The sequence below is a fragment of the Labrus mixtus genome, chromosome 23 (genome assembly GCF_963584025.1).
Source record: "Labrus mixtus chromosome 23, fLabMix1.1, whole genome shotgun sequence".
In the NCBI taxonomy this organism is placed as follows: Eukaryota; Metazoa; Chordata; class Actinopteri; order Labriformes; family Labridae; genus Labrus; species Labrus mixtus.
In genome coordinates, this window is record NC_083634.1 from 18,790,096 (window position 1) to 18,806,164 (window position 16,069).

The window sequence follows — 16,069 nt, forward strand, 5'->3', positions numbered from 1 at the left end:
TAGCGTGTTCTTTTTATTCAAAAGAAAATATATCCTTCTTGATGAACTGAGAAGAACTAACATATATATGTTAATTTGTAGTGTTGGTGGTTTCCAAGTTTTCAATGGGATCAGCTTTATCTATTTCAAACAACAGGACAGTTAAAACTTTTTTATTGCTAAACTGTCTTCAAAAGGCCAAAAATAAAACCACCACAACAGATGTTTTGGATTTATATTAAGATAAAGAAATACTTCAGAGGACTTCCTCGTTAACAGTGAATGGAACCAAAATCCAAAGTCATAAACTGCTGATAACAGATTTCCGTCCTTCCATCTGTCGTCATTAAGACACAGGAAAAAAACAGTCTTTACTTGATGCTTCATAAAAGTCTGCAGGAGATGAAAGGAAAGCTAAAAGCCATGAAGAATCTGACCGTGCCTCACTCTAAACATTGGGACACCCAGGAAATGGAGAGTAACTCTGAAGGGGTTCAGATGTTTGGCGTAAACAGTTCAACTTGTGCAGTGTTTGCTGTTTCTTGTACATGGACGGGGACTCTGGTGGATAACACACTTTAAGGCTAAATTTTCTGCCATCTTGAGGCCAGTATTGGTATAAGATATAGAGATATATACATAAAACTGATAAACAGGAAGTAAAATATGGAAATATGGACCAATTCCCAAATTCAGCTGGATAATCATATTTTTTTAATAGAAATTTAAAGGCAAAGTTCTACACTTAAGTTGGTATCCAATTTGCCAGAAATTATGAAGAGTCTTGCAGAATCTGAGGCCACCAAAATTCTGTCCAGTAAACAAACCAGTACTGGTTTATTAACAAACGTGGAAATCCAAAGTGAAACAATGAAACACAGCCACTTGGAAGTTTGTGAAATAGTCACAGAATTTAATCTATAGAATTTAGGTACTTGCAAAGAAGCATCGAATTTTTCTTACTTGAGTAACTGCGACCTCTGGATTATGTACTACCTGGTTGTGGCAGTTTCCAATGCAAAGCTTCATCACTGACGTTTTGACCATTATCTTTAGGAAACCATAACCAAGTCGTTTTGGCCCCTTAACCAACCTGCAATGGATTCTCTTCTCAAACTGCATTCAACAAACATTCTGATTTGGTTATAGTTTGGTAAGGTTTGGGCACCAACACTTCTAGGTCTGAACTTTGCCTTTTGGTTGCAAACAGATGAACACAACCTCGGGCCACCTTGATAAACGTCCTGTGTTGGTTTCATCCGTCCATCCTCCCAATCCCCCTCCTTAAAATTGCAGCGCATCAGTCTGAAAGACATGCAGTGCATGTCCTTATGCACAAAACTGAAAACACTTCTTGACTATCTTAAACCTGCTGAAAGAAGAGATTGGGGATATTCGGTACAGGCTTGATTGCATCTTCAACGCCCAACTGGAAGTATCTGATAAATTCCAACTTGCCTGCATTTTAAAGATAGTGAGGTTCTCCCTGTTTTTCTTCTGTCCATAGTTACGGTATAATCACTCATCCTGAGCAGGACAAACATTATCTGAGATAAACCAAGGTGTTTGGGATCACGGTCTGGTAGCTGGAGGGGATGGGAGGGGAAAAAGATGAGACAAGCTAAACATTCCCATCTAGAGGACATTTTCCCAACTTTCTCTCTGTGTATGTGTGTGCAGACCGGTGTGAGAGTTTTTAGTTAGTGTTTTCACTTGTTTCATCTTTAACAGCATCAAAAGTGCCGTCCTTTGAGCACACTTTGTAGCCATTGCTCTGAACCTCTGGTAGACAGCGTTTGAGGTTTTGCCGACTCATGTGTGTGTTGTCAAACTGTAATTGGGTTATCAAACCGCCTCACTGGTTAAACTTGCACCCAAAGTCTATTTGCCAAACCGCCCAACCCCTCGCCTCCACGATGCTCCCATCACTGGCCCCCAGTGAGCATGTGGTGTGACAGCTAAAATCTTCCCCCCTAGCAGACTCGGTACTCAAAACAATGCACCCCGATAAATCCTCAGAGGGCCCGAGGGTGTGTGTTCATGTTTCTATGCGCGTGCGTTCATGGACAACACACACACACGCTGATTTTCACATGCATGGTGGCTAGAATCTGTCTGTCCAAGCACTCTCCTCCATCAGGAAGTGAGGTCGGCCTGATGGGAGCGGTAAGTCCAGAGAGCTTAGCGGCCCAGAATAGGCCCCATTGTGCCCTTTGTGCTGGAGGGGATTTGGGCCTACAAACTGACCAGTCTGCTGGAAGGTGATGAGGATGGAAGGTCTGGAAGAGCCGGCTGGAGACCCGACGGGCGGGCATGAAAACAGACTGGGATGCCAACTGGCAAGGGGGTCAGGACTCAGGGAGACGACGGCAGGGGGGCAGACTGATCTCTGATAAAAATTGTCTCTATGTGACTAAAAAACAAAATATGTTGTTTGTTTAAGTTGTAAAAACCAGATTTGAACCATTTGGAAATTATATTTGTATACTTTACATAACTACATTCAAAGATTGAAAAAAAAATACATAATTGGAATCCTCCACTACCTAAAACAAATAAATACCTCCAAGGGTGGAAAAGGGTTGCCTTCCAAAAAAACTACCAAACCACTACAGAGCTTTTTAGCCTCTTTTAGCACGTTGTTTTGGTTTTACAGCACATTCAAAGTTTTACCGGGTACCTTATCGCTCTAAGAAAAGCTACTAGATGCTATTTTCTCAAATGTTGGGACTAGCTTGTGGAGAAAGTCGAACTTCAGCCTCTTAAGAACAAGTTGGTGGAGACCAAACTAGAGATCATCAGGATTTTTAATATTGAATTAGTCCTCATCAGATGGTTGGAAATATGACTCTGAAAAATTATGTTTAATGCTGCTGAATCCAAAGCAAGAACAACTTTCTGTTATTTCAACTGTATAAACTTGTTTTGAATTATTCTGCCCTCTAGTGGCCAGAAAGACATTGTTGCAGCTTTAAGGGTTGGCACAGATAATAGAAACATGGATAATGAAGCTAATGCTCTGATAGTTTAAAATGTGTTTTTTTTTAATCATATTTTACAATACAATTTGTTTGAATAACAACATATCTAGGGTTTTAGTAAACTTATGTCTAAAAGTGCATCCGTCACAATTTGCAGTTTAAAAAAACCACATTTCATTCCCTACATTTAAAATGCTACATTGGTGACTCTGAAGGCTTTTTTTCCACACACGTTTTGCTTATATGAAGAGTACAGAGGTCATTGAAGGTCGGTGACCTGTGTAGAAGGATAGATCGCCACCCAGTGGTCACTTTCAGAATCACCTCTGAGCCAGCATAATCTGATGTGATTTAACAGAACTGTATTTTGTCTTTACTGCTGTTTTTCCCCTTTTCTGTTCCCTTTCATCCCTTCCCCTTTTATCTCTCCTCACTCCCTGTGATCTCTACTTCTGCAGGCTGCATTATATAATTCCATGCCATTTTAGGGAATAAACGGAGATGGTCTCATCCATAAGGAACTTATCTGACTTCCTGCTTTAGACTCTCTGACACTCACTTCCATCTGACCATGAAAGAGATTCTTCGCAATTTCATTTTAGTGGCTGTTTTTCAAATGTATTAGCTTTTTATATCCCTGAAAAGTTTCTCTTTCATAGCCATACATTTAGGAAGGAGGAAGAAGAAATCTATTATTCAGCATGAGTTGGACACCAAACCTTCTTTCACCTTAACTCACCTCTCCCCTTCGACATAACACCAGAAAGACAGAGTATCCAGCCAAGTCTTTGAAAGTGACCCCCCCGTAACCTGAAAGTAGACACTAGAAAGCTGTCAGAGCCTTTTGACGAGATAACCTAACAACCTCTCTAAGCATGACTCTTCTCTGGAGTAAATTTGTGTACAAACACAGATAGACCCGAGCAGGCTGCAGGGAGAACTTAAGTCAGTTAACTACAGGTAATGAGAAGGAGTGATGGCGGACGAGACATGAGAAAAGGTGAGACATGAGAGAAAGTGGGACCTCTGCATATTTTCCCCCGGGTGAAACCAGGTGTGAGTGCGAGCTGCGAGGCCAGACAGCTCCGGCAGGCTTGCCTTTTACCTGGCACCAGCCCTGTCATTAGTGTTACCTGCCTTCCCCCGAGGCCACGTGGGCTGCATCCTGAACTAACACTCACAGTGTGGTCAAGGCTAATGCAGGATCGCTGTCACAAAAAGCCAGACTGAGACAGAAAGCTGTCAAAGCTGATACAAAGATGTAATGCAAGTAATGTTTGAATTAATTTAAAGACCAGGTGAGTTAATTATGTATTATCTGATCTGCAGAGTCCCTCTGCACCTTTAAGAAAAAGCTAAAGACCCAGCTCTTTCATGAATACCTACTAACTTAATGATGATGGTCTCCATATTATTGATGATGATGATGGTAATGACGATGGTTTTTGTTTGATAACGACGACTTATAAGATGGTTTCTATACTGATTAGAGCTCTCAAGAACTGCCCTCAATGTTGTGCTTTGCCTCTGGTCACTTCCTGTCAGCACCTGTGTGTCCAATCAGACTCAAAGCTGATCGTTTGCTCTTACTGACATTGTTTTCTTTTTTCTAGATCCTTGCTTGTGTTGTACTTACTCTCTGATGTACGTCGCTTTGGGTGAAAGAGTCTGCTGAGTGAATTGTAGAATTGTAGAATTATGTGGCCATACAAGATCTAACATAAAGTTTAGACAGCCACAAGATGGAATTTGTGCAAGGTTGTACATTTTAATCCAAATGGTTTTGATGCTAAACTCCACCTGCCTGTAATCCCCGCAGGCTAAAACAAATGCTAAAGATTCTTAATTATACTGGTGTTTGACCTTCTCTATGATACCTACCTGATGTAAGATTAGCTATTTCACAAGGTGAATTATTTTGTGTCTGCAGGCAGAGCAGATGTGGAATAGACTGTTACCTTCTTTTTCTTTATTGTGTGTATGTATGTGCATGGAGGTAATAGAGGGGTGTGTGAACCTTTGCCATGAGTGTAATGAAAGGTGTGCGTTTGTATGTATGTCAGTGGAAATAAATTATGAGTGCATGCATCGCTCTCTGTGGGGTTTGAAAGTTTTCCCTTAACTTCTCATATTTTCTACCTTGCAATATAAGAGCATAATTAGGTTACATGAGGGCCAATTTAAAGGTGTTGAGAGCATCGTAAAGGAACATCCTCGGAAATATACGATCAGATACATGCAAGCATTTACATGCATGTCAGCACTTTAAATATACCTATAAATGTACATCTGTGGCAATGTTTTACTTCCCCCATTAAGTTTACTGGATGACGTCTTTATGGATGAATTTATGAGCACTGTTTCTCGCCGTACAAACATATTCATGCTCAACTTGCAACATTTACCCAAAAGTAAAGACAGTCTGTTTGATATTGAAGTATGATCCTTTTTGAATTTGACTATAAAAGCAATAATTAACAAGGTTTCATCCCGTCTGAGTCACGTCGCTCAAATCCTCTGACTTTCCTTTGACCTGAGCGCAGACATCTGTCTCCTCTCTCCCTGCCCTGTTATACTGCTGCAAATATAAGCAAATGGCAGGTTGTCAGTAGTGTAGATGTGTGTGTGCGTTTGTTAATTGAGGGATTCCATTCAGCCAGTAAAATCAGCACAAACCCACCTGCTCGTGCTAGTTTGTCTTTCTACTGCCCTCATGTGGTTGAAAATGGATGTGTAGCCCTTTAACATGCATCACAAGTCCATTTCTATCCAAAAAAAAGGTTTTATTCTCTTTTCTCTCTAACGACCCAAATTAATATCATTAACATTTATAAAAAAAATGCTATTTTCTTGTGATTTTGAAACTATGTACACCTCCACAGTAGCAGTTTTTTTTTTCCTGCAGACCACCATCTGAGCTCACATGTCCCTACATGCCCACATAAAAACACTTCACCAACCCTCTGAGATTTCGGATTGTGAAGCAAGCTCAAGTGTTGCAGGAAAAAATAAAAACACAGCTGGGTTTTTCCCGCCCGGACTTGTCCCCCGTCTCGTGTAAACAAACCAATGAAATCCACAACACAAAGACACAAAATGGCTTCCCCCGGCAATTTGTTCGCAAATGTTTCTGGGCCTCGATTACTCCCTCATCAGGTGGATTATGTTGTGTAATCGGGGCTGTTGATGAAAGAGAGGAGAGAATGGAGACACTGTTTTTATACTTGATTAGATACAGAAAGTAACGTACGAGGTTAAAACTGAAGTGGTCTTAAGGATAGACCCTGAGGTGCTTATTTAGATTTTTTACGGATCGGGTGATACTTAAAACTTTACCTACAAATATCTTTAATTCTCGTGAAATAAAAAGGACAAGAGGTAAAGGATAAGGCTGATGTCATTCTACATTTCTATAACTTGTCATTGCATTCAAGACATTGATATTTCTTCAATATTCAAAGATCATTGTCTTCAGCCGTCAAAGCCTACTAAGACTGCTTGGGCCGAACTGAACCAGGATGGTCCGGTTTACAAAGGATTTCCTGTATGTGACCCCAGCTATACCTGCCTTTACCTTAACATTACTTGGCCTTGCTCCTGTCTCATAGAAACCGTGGCAGCTGCACCGGAACTAGCTTATATATCCCAATTCAAGTAAAATTTGTATCACAAGATTTTCGACTGAGTTGAGACCAGTTACTTACATCTGAAAGTGAAGTCGTGGACCGCTGGAAAGTCTTCCATCTTGTTTGAATTGGTGTCCAATACATCTCTGAATATTAATATATTAATAATTTATAATGTCCTTTTTGCCACTAAGAATGCACTGGATGGATCCTTCATGGCCAGGGAAAAGTAGGACACATTTGTCAGCCGCATTTGAAGGAGCCTTTTCGAAATGCTGAGATGTAATTAGTCTTTAATTTTTGTGCATTTACTCCAGTACCACCTTGTAGCAAAGCCACCTTTTTTAGCCCAGGATGGACAAACCGAACAGAGGCACCGTGGTTCTCATTCATGTTTTGGATGTACAGGTTTTGTCTGTTGGAATGCAATCTGCATCATTACCACTGGAGGCCGCTAAAGCAAACACACTCCTCTTTGTAAAATAACCATGTCTTCTCTCTCCTCTCTCAGGGTCGTCCTGGGGCTCTCGGGGAGGTTGGACAGAGCGGAACTGAGGGACAACGTGGGTCTGTGGGGCCTATGGGGCCTAAAGGAGAGAAGGGCCACATCGGACTGAAAGGACCATCTGGCCCTAAAGGAGACAAAGTGGGTGTTAAAGAGCTGTACATGATTCATAATATGATCAAATATGAAACCTTGAGCAATTAGAATAATGCTACATTTATTCTTTGAATTGATTCATTGATTTTTATGTTTTGATGATGCTCAATTTTCAAGGATATCAATTCAAACTGTCTGCAACAATCAAGCAGTAACGCATTTTCACCACTAGGTGTAGCTATTTATACTGATTTTAAATTGACACAATTGATTATGTCCTCATTCAGGGACCAATGGGAGTGCCTGGGTTCCAAGGAAATGATGGAGTACATGTAAGTAAACCAGAAACAAAAGTCAGAGTCGAGTTCACATTGTGATATAAAAAATAATCCCCCACATCCCCAATCAGTTCGTGTTCTTGACGAGTACACATCCCCCCTGTTCTTGATCTCTTCAGGGTCACCCTGGTCAGCAGGGCAGCAGAGGACCATCAGGATTTGACGGTTGTAACGGGACTAGAGGAGAACCTGGAGATTCCGGCTTTGGAATAGGAAGACCTGGAAGTCCTGGATTTGCTGTAAGGACAAACTCCAATTCCTCTTTTTATTATTGGTCTGGGATTTTAGAGAATTTACAGTTGATTCTTACGGTGGTCGTTCTTCCACCAGGGACCTACTGGGCCGAAAGGACAGAAAGGAGAGCCTCGATTCATCTCAGAAAACGGACAATCGGTTAGTAACATGTTAACTCACACATTTGTGTTTTGTATTTTGGTCTTTTAGCTCATGCTACGTTTATGCACCTTCAGATTTTCTTTCTATGAGTCCGTCACATCCTGACCTTGCATCTTTCATTTCTTTAGATTTACTTTCTACCTTCCTGCACTCATTTGTGTCCTGCTCAGTTCTTGTATCTCAGTAGTCTGACCTTCCCTCCTTTCATCCCTCCCTTTCTCAATTCCTTCTTTTACCTTTCAACATTTTCATTATCATAAACTGTGTTTCCGTTATGTTTTACAAAGCACTTGTTTTAGCATTGCATTGAGAAGCTGTGCAACAAGTCAAATCCATTACTTCTTTTCTATTAACCTGTTTATTTTCCTCCTTTATGTAGAGTATCCCGGGACCACCAGGAGTCAACGGTCAACCTGTAAGACTTTCTCCACTCTCTATTCAAAAATATTCTTATAATTGATACTTTGTGAAACATAGCACATTTGACCATTCTTAAATTGCCAGAATTTTTTTTTTTTAAAGTGACATGTAAATGTATTTCTCTGCAGGGAATCAGAGGTCCTGATGGTGCACGTGGATATGTTGGTCCAAGCGGGCCCGATGGTTTCCCTGTATGTAAACCTATATTTCTTGTTTTTTTTTTTTGTTTTTGACTGTATCTACAAAATCAAGTCTAAAACAATCAATGTTTTTAGGGCCCACCCGGTCCTCCTGGTCCCCCAGGGCTCATGGTATGTATAAAATATTTTCACAACATTCTGTTATAAAGCAATAAGCAAACATTAGGAATGAATATTGCCTCAATTTTATTATTGTATGTTATTGTGTTTGTTTCTCCGAATACATTTTTTGGTGACTCTTGCTGTCTTTAGGGGAGCCGTAGTGACGGATATCAAGGAGAGAGAGGAGACAAGGTACGGTTTGTTAACTGAAGCGCTCACATAGACTCATTTATCTGTAGGTATAAAATCACTCACAGAAAACGGCCTTTGATAATTCAACTTTAAACATACATCTTAGCAGGGGCGTGTCCAGACTTTTTTGGACTGGGGTGGCCTAAATGGGGGACTGACTTTTGCAGGGGTGGCCTGAAGTGTGATGTGCACACAAAAAAAAAAAAAAACACAGATAAATATCGATCATTCACCTTTTCTAAATTCACCTATCATATATACTTTCTAACACGAGATAATGGCAACATTAGCTTAATTTTGAATGACACATGAAAGACGATTAATGTTCAAACTCACAAGTTAATGTACTTAAAAAATGTGCATGCAGACTTCTGAAAGAGTTGAAATTATTATTTTTTTGAGTTAATTGTATTTGATTTTCAAGCAGTTGTGGTTTCTACACTTTCTCTCCCACTCCCTTAAACATTAGCTTTAGCGTTAGCTTTAGTCTTGCACATCACAACAGCAGTCTTAGAGGGCGCTAGCTGTGTCCTATGTGTGTGTACATGAGCGTGTATTTATGTGTGTTTTGCACGCCTCCTTTAATGCCTTGTTCGTTGAATGGATTGGTTGGACATAATACTGCGCATGTTCAAAATCTGACTGGTGGTGGCTTGGCAACTTCTGCACTTCTTCCGTCCAACACATTCATTAATAACCCCTCCTTCCCTCTGTAACCCCACCCCCTCCCTGCATCACTCCCCCCATCCTCCTCTCCTCTACAAACCCCATATTGACACCACTACTGGACTGTTTATTGCATCTGTTTCCTGTATGATAAAAAAATAATCACATGAACCTCTATTTGATTCAGTCTGGTTTGTTCTTTTCGAATAATCCAACATGCCACTGAGACAAGTCGCAAACGCACTCACTGTGCTTCATTCTGGGTCACAATCCAATTCTTTAAGGACCCATTTGTCCAATTTACTACTACTATTAACTTGATCAATTCAAAATCATCTTTAAAAATATGAATAGTGAGTTGTCCAGTGGCATCGCGAACTTGTTTCCATCACTGTTGAGTGACAGTTCAGAGATTGAATTGAAGTTTTTTTTCTCCTTAAACGGATCGAATGTTGAGATAATTCCCCTTACATCAAGAGAATAAATCCTAACACAGAACCCTGAACTTTGATTAAAACTTCAATGTTTAAATCTCTGAGCTGTCACCCTGGAGGACGATCTATGAACTGTAACAGGGTGCTGGAATCACTTGCTCCTACTTCTCACATTGCACTACAACCTCTCTTTACTCACGGGCATCTGATGGTGAACCTTTTGGGATATGTAATGCATTTTTTGCCTGCTCTTTTGACTCCTAAAACCCCATCCATCCATCCATCCATCCATCCATCCACCCGACCACCCATCTCATTTTTTTAAACAATCACACAACAGTACTAACAGTCATCTTCCTCACACACTGCATGCGTGTTATGCTCAACCAAAACCCTCCAACACTGAACTCAAGGAAGATTCAGGGTTAATTTAAGTATGAGATCAGCTGGATATACAGTTAGCCTGTTCAAATACATTTCTGTCAGTGTGGCTCTCCTTTACCGATGGAAAAAAAAATAAAAACTACTTCAAATTGATCAATTATTGACTTTAGGAAAACGTATCCCTGAGCTCTCGTTTCCTCTTTTCTCTTTATCTCAGTCTATTCTCTGTTCTTCACTTTTTATGCGTACCTTCATATTTTCTCCTCGTTGGATTAATTTGCTGCCTTTACCTTTTTTTCATTTCATTTCGGTGTTTTGAAACAAAAACATCCCAACGGAATAGGCACATCTGATCTTACTGAAGGGCATTTGTATAAACTATCCAGGAAGTCTGTTAATATGATTAATGTAAAAAAGTGCAAGTCTTATTTTGATAACCTCAAAGCAGGTTTTTGCCCCTCCCCCCAAGGATGGCTGGACCCCAGGTTCAGAACAAATGTCATGGACAATGCAATGACAAAACAAAATTGCAAGATTGATACTACAGAACCAGAGTTATCAGCCTTTTCATTCAAAGCATATTTATCATCCCTGCGAAAAACTGACACCCACGATGCAACTCAATAACTGAAACTGTAGTTAAGTTTGAGATTGAGATGTTTTAGCTTGGTTGATAAAGCTAAAACTAATTGCTGGCCTCATGCAGAGATGTCAGCAGATATGTGGTTGGTGCATTTTCTTTCCAACTAACCGATTTTTTTCTGTAAACCCCGAAAGCTGCTGATTGAAGGGACATCCCTTAGGGCAATTGATGTCCTTCAGCTTTCTGTGGAGCCCTAAAAAGATTTTAGTAGCCAGTATTTATATAAACTTATACAACTTTTTTTTTTTTTACATATGCTATAGTACTCCCCAAGACCTAGACATGTAAAAATATTTAATGTGTAAAAGCAGTGGAGTTTTCCCTTTTCGGCTCCCACAACTGCAAAAGCAAAATCTCCAATTTCTGAGTGTAGTCAAAGGTATATAAAAACGAACCTGAAGCCATTTTGCTTGATCTTGAAAGCTTTCCCAAAAGACTCGAGTCTGTCGTGCCTTTTGATCAATTAAAGTTCAGCATTTTATTGTGCATCATTTTGGCCATGTAGTTTATTTACGTATTTTCTATAAAAAAAAAAAAAATTCTGAGTTTTTTTTTCCTTCTCCTTTCTCCTCCTCTTATTTATATCTACTTCTATTTCCGCCTTTTTATCTTCATGTTTCTCCTCCGCCCCTCCCTCCAACACGAATGATTGGCTAATGCTTTGTTATGTGTATTTCGGACTCCAGGGCGACGTGGGTCTTCCTGGACCCAGTGGTACTCCTGGCGACGGGTCACTAAGAAGCGAACAAACTCTCACTATCTACAAAGGAGACAAGGTAACAATGCAAGGGAAGGCTAGGAGCTGTGGCTGTAACGCTTCTCAAACACAAGACACACACACACACAAAGAAACGTGGATGTGGTGGGGTCTCAATTTGAAAATGGTAAATAGAAGGTCAGCAGGCTGTTAACCAGAAACTAAAAGGTAAAATAGGAAGAGGAGCAGTGATTGCAGCAAACTTTACAGCCAGGTTGAGGAGTAACGGTTGGCGCAGAAAGTGAGGAGGAGACTTTGGATAGAGGCGGAGGAGAGGTTGGTCCCACAGCCCATAAACAATGATGAAACGCTTCAGAAACTCTACAGTAATTATTCTTCGATGTAAAATTTAACTTTCTGCCTCCAAAGATTTTTGGAGTCTTAGAAAAGCTTCTGAGCTGCAGCAACTAAATTTATACCAAGAACAACCTCTCATCATCAACCCTGAAGTTCCTCGCTCCTCTCCCCTCCTCTGGAGACCAAGCCCTTCAGTGGCTCGATCCAAGTTCACATGGAAGCCGTCCTCCAGTCCCATATTATCTGTCTTTTCCCCAACGACTTCCCCGTTGCTTTTCTGCTGGCGGGACCCGCTTTACCTTGTTTCACCCTCTCCTCGACGCCCAACGAACAGAGTAAAGACTTCTCTCTTCCTCGGTTACATAATCCAGGGTGACGTGGGCATGCCTGGTGACCCCGGACAACCAATGATCAATGGCATAGTGGAGTTTATGGGTTTACCCAAAGGAGACAAAGGAATGCAGGTTTGTTGGAAATTGCAATTCTTCTAATAATCGACATTCAAATGTAGAGCAGGAAGACCTACACTGTGTCAAAGATGCACAGCCTAGCATCAGTTTAGCCATTTGTCCTTAATCCCAATCTTTACAAGTGTTCTCTACTATAAGCAATATATTGATGGTATTCCAAGACTTGGTACAGTAACGCCAAAATGTGGATAAATGAAAGTACATTGTTTTCATCTCGTTTTCAACATACTTTGAAAATCCACAGTCCATCCAGTTAAGGTCTGACTTTTTTTTATTATCGAGACTTAAATCCAATTGATGCTTGTAATAAAGGGAAACAGGAAAGGAACCCAACAAGGATGTGGGTTAGGGTTATGGTTCAAGAATCCCAAGGTTACATTGGATTGCTCCTTCCAAATTGGGAGTGACTTGCCAGAGCAAAAGAGTTAAAATATCTTCAGATCTTGATAGATTATAAGCTGGATTCAGCCAAACGGCAAAATCTTTATTTCCCAGTCCATCTACAAGATAGACTTGAGAAGAATGGCGTGGGATCTCCCCCGTTGTAGCTTAAAAATGTTGGAATACACAAAAATCCAGTGTCTGTCCAAAAAATAGGAAATGCAATGTACACATAAATAAGTGAATGGGATATAATGGACTCCAAGCTTGGAGTGACTTTGAATGGGCATGTCCATCTAGGATGACTTACCATGATAGACCCAGAACTTGCTAAAGGGACTATCTATCCCTGCCTGGGAACACCAACTGATCCACCAAAAAATGCTGGAGATCTTTAATACCTCGCTCATCATCCTTCCAATGTGCTCCAACCCTGGAAAAGCAGAAGAGAATTAATGGATGCATAGGTTTGTGAGACCACTACATTTCAGTCGGTACTGTTTGAGTAATTAGAGGAAAAGGCCCACCATAAACATCAAAGCTGGCACTCTGCCGTGTTGTTGCTTTCCATGGAGATGAAAAGATACCAGATCATCTACCCCCTACTTGATTTCAAATCAATACCCCTTAGTTCACAAAGGTAAGTTTATGTGCAAATGTGAAAAAAATAATTCAAGAAATGAAGATACGTCTATTCACTAAATTGTTATCATTTCATTTTTGTCCCTGCAAAATCATGGCACTCTAAAGTTTATCTCTGATTTCTCTATGTTTTTTTCTAAAAGGGTGAAGAAGGCCGAAAGGGCGGCAGAGGATACACTGGCGGTCCTGGCCGGCCTGTAAGCATTTCTCTTGGACTTTGGAGATATATGAACCTTATTAATTGAGATTCTTAGAAACAGTAGCATAGTTAAACCTTCTTGTCTGCTTGTTTTTTTAGGGACCTTTTGGCTATCGTGGTGAACTTGGAGAGAAAGGCATTCCAGGTTACCCTGGTGGAAGAGTAAGCCCGAACAGTTTGTCTTAAAGTGATATTAGAAATTAGGTACAAAGAAATAGGAATATGCCATGTTTTATGAATCCTTGCCAAACAACATAGTGGAGATACCCTAGCAAATATGTCTTACCCTATTGTATTTAGAAGCATATCTGTTGTTGTCTCTCACCTTTCCTTTACCTGTTCATCTGTGGTGGATGTCATCTTGGATTACGCTACACAGGGTGCTCCTGGTTTTAATGGACCTCCTGGTGGTCTAGGACAACAGGTAGACCTTCATAATACTGTTACCAAAATATATTTTATTATATCCTACTCACTGCTCCCCCAGTTCAATAAAGTTCAAGACACTCAAGTGTGAACTATAAATCTGTTATAGTTAATAATTGTTAATGTGATGAAGATGATGCCCCCTACCTTCCATTTGTTATTTTTCACACAAAAGTTTAAAGCGGTCATTTGCACAGTTAATTAACCTTTTTTTCCTGTAACAGGGACTTAGAGGTATCCCAGGATTCCCAGGCCAACCAGGATACATAGGACCGAAGGTAAATTAGTGTTATATTGCTACTTAGCCTTTTTTGGTGATGTGTAGAGTTTCACAGAGAAAGTCAGGTTGGTAAGCTTACAACTCCAAGCTCCATACTACATATAAAGTACATGCATTAGTAACTGTATTATGTGATACATTTAGGGTGACCAGGGAGAACAAGGACTACCCGGACCTCCTGCTTATGTTTCTAATAGTGGCACCTCTGTTCAAGGTAAAGCATTAAATAAGACCAATTTGTTCGTGGATCAGCCATGGGTCAACTGTAAGTTCACTGTTTAATATGCAAGAGTTTCCTGAATGGACATTTCTTCTGTGCTTGGCTGCAGGAGAACAAGGTACTCCAGGTTACAATGGCCGGCCCGGGGCCACTGGTGACCAGGGACCTCCAGGATTCCCAGGACCACCAGGTCAACCTGGAATTGGTGGTTTTGGATCAGGTAATATGTAGTTTGGGGACCCAAAGTTAAATCAATAAACTTAACAAATCTCGGTCCTGAGGGATGGGTTTTTATTAATCAATGTCCTCCTCGCAGGTCCTGGAACTCCAGGTTTCCCCGGGACCCCAGGCCCAAAGGGAGAGAAAGGTGGCCCAGGTATACTAGGCTATGGCGCAGAAGGACTCCCCGGTTCCTCAGGACTTCCAGGACCTCCTGGCCCTCCTGGACCTCAGGGTCCTACCAGTATGTTCAAATAGAATCGACTGACAAATATATTTGGTTCCCCCTTCACAGTTGGTCATGACAAGGATCGATATGAGTTATCTGAAAGATGGAATACCAGTACGGCCTTTTGGCTGGCTGGTTCGGGACTTCTGCTCACAAATTATTACAGAAATTAAATGTCTTCGTAACTTGGCTCGTGAGACCTATAGAATTTAAACAGTTATTAATGTTGTCCACTTATTATTTGTCTTTGAGAGAGCACTCTGAGTGTACAGAACTCATTAAAAGAGCTAAAATAATAGTTACTTCTTGTAACTAAAATGATGGAAAATAAGAATGTCCTATATGAAGAACCTTTTATTCTCATGGAGCTGCACTTGGCATTAAGGAGTTTGCAATTGTAAAATGGATTTTTTAAAATAGTCTTATAAGCTAGTTTAGCATACAGAGCTAAAAACCAAGTGGTTGACTGATTTAACTGTCTCCAAGGCCTTGCTGTTGGTCCATGCATCGTCTATCCAGAGGTGTCCCCCAGGCCCAAAGGCAGGTATTCTAAAGGCAGCCATATTGCTATGATTGCCATGGCAATATTCAGCCTGCCAACCAATAAAATTCAGCAAACAAAACTTTCAGCAGGCAATATACAACTGCCAAAATGCTTTCATAAACGCTATTGAGGGTGTGGTGGTAAGTATAGCTGAGAAGAGCTTTTACAGGCTTCAGACTTGGATAGGAGGCTCTCTCTACTCCAAGCTGCTTTTCTCATCTTTGGCCACAAGGTGTCGCCTGCTAATTCACTGATTTTACATGGACGTAATGCATGGCAGCAGGGATTTTTTTTATGTACTTCGAGGTGCACTTACATGTTAACAAAGAAAACAAAAAAGAGACACACACTGAAAGAAATTATAATCATTTTCTTGTTTTTGCTTGTTGCAATTGAAACTTTTCAGTAACTTATTACTTGACCTTTACCTAAGATTCTCTTCA

At 40.6% G+C, this 16,069-nt stretch overlaps 1 protein-coding gene across 4 annotated transcripts in view; it reads left to right on the plus strand.

Moving 5' to 3' along the window:
- Positions 1-16,069, plus strand: part of col4a6 (collagen, type IV, alpha 6) — a 115,337-nt gene that overhangs the window by 77,916 nt on the left and 21,352 nt on the right. For 2 of the 4 annotated variants that reach the window (XM_061031157.1, XM_061031158.1), the window contains exons 5-21: positions 7,098-7,232; positions 7,475-7,519; positions 7,645-7,764; positions 7,856-7,918; positions 8,301-8,336; positions 8,470-8,532; positions 8,617-8,652; positions 8,794-8,835; positions 11,649-11,738; positions 13,653-13,706; positions 13,808-13,870; positions 14,088-14,132; positions 14,359-14,412; positions 14,559-14,628; positions 14,744-14,854; positions 14,951-15,097; positions 15,569-15,622. In XM_061031157.1, the coding sequence (XP_060887140.1) occupies positions 7,098-7,232; positions 7,475-7,519; positions 7,645-7,764; positions 7,856-7,918; positions 8,301-8,336; positions 8,470-8,532; positions 8,617-8,652; positions 8,794-8,835; positions 11,649-11,738; positions 13,653-13,706; positions 13,808-13,870; positions 14,088-14,132; positions 14,359-14,412; positions 14,559-14,628; positions 14,744-14,854; positions 14,951-15,097; positions 15,569-15,622 (1,228 nt within the window). Of the gene's footprint in view, positions 1-7,097; positions 7,233-7,474; positions 7,520-7,644; positions 7,765-7,855; positions 7,919-8,300; positions 8,337-8,469; positions 8,533-8,616; positions 8,653-8,793; positions 8,836-11,648; positions 11,739-12,384; positions 12,481-13,652; positions 13,707-13,807; positions 13,871-14,087; positions 14,133-14,358; positions 14,413-14,558; positions 14,629-14,743; positions 14,855-14,950; positions 15,098-15,568; positions 15,623-16,069 lie in introns of those variants that run through there. The other 2 variants (XM_061031159.1, XM_061031160.1) reach the window with 2 other exon arrangements.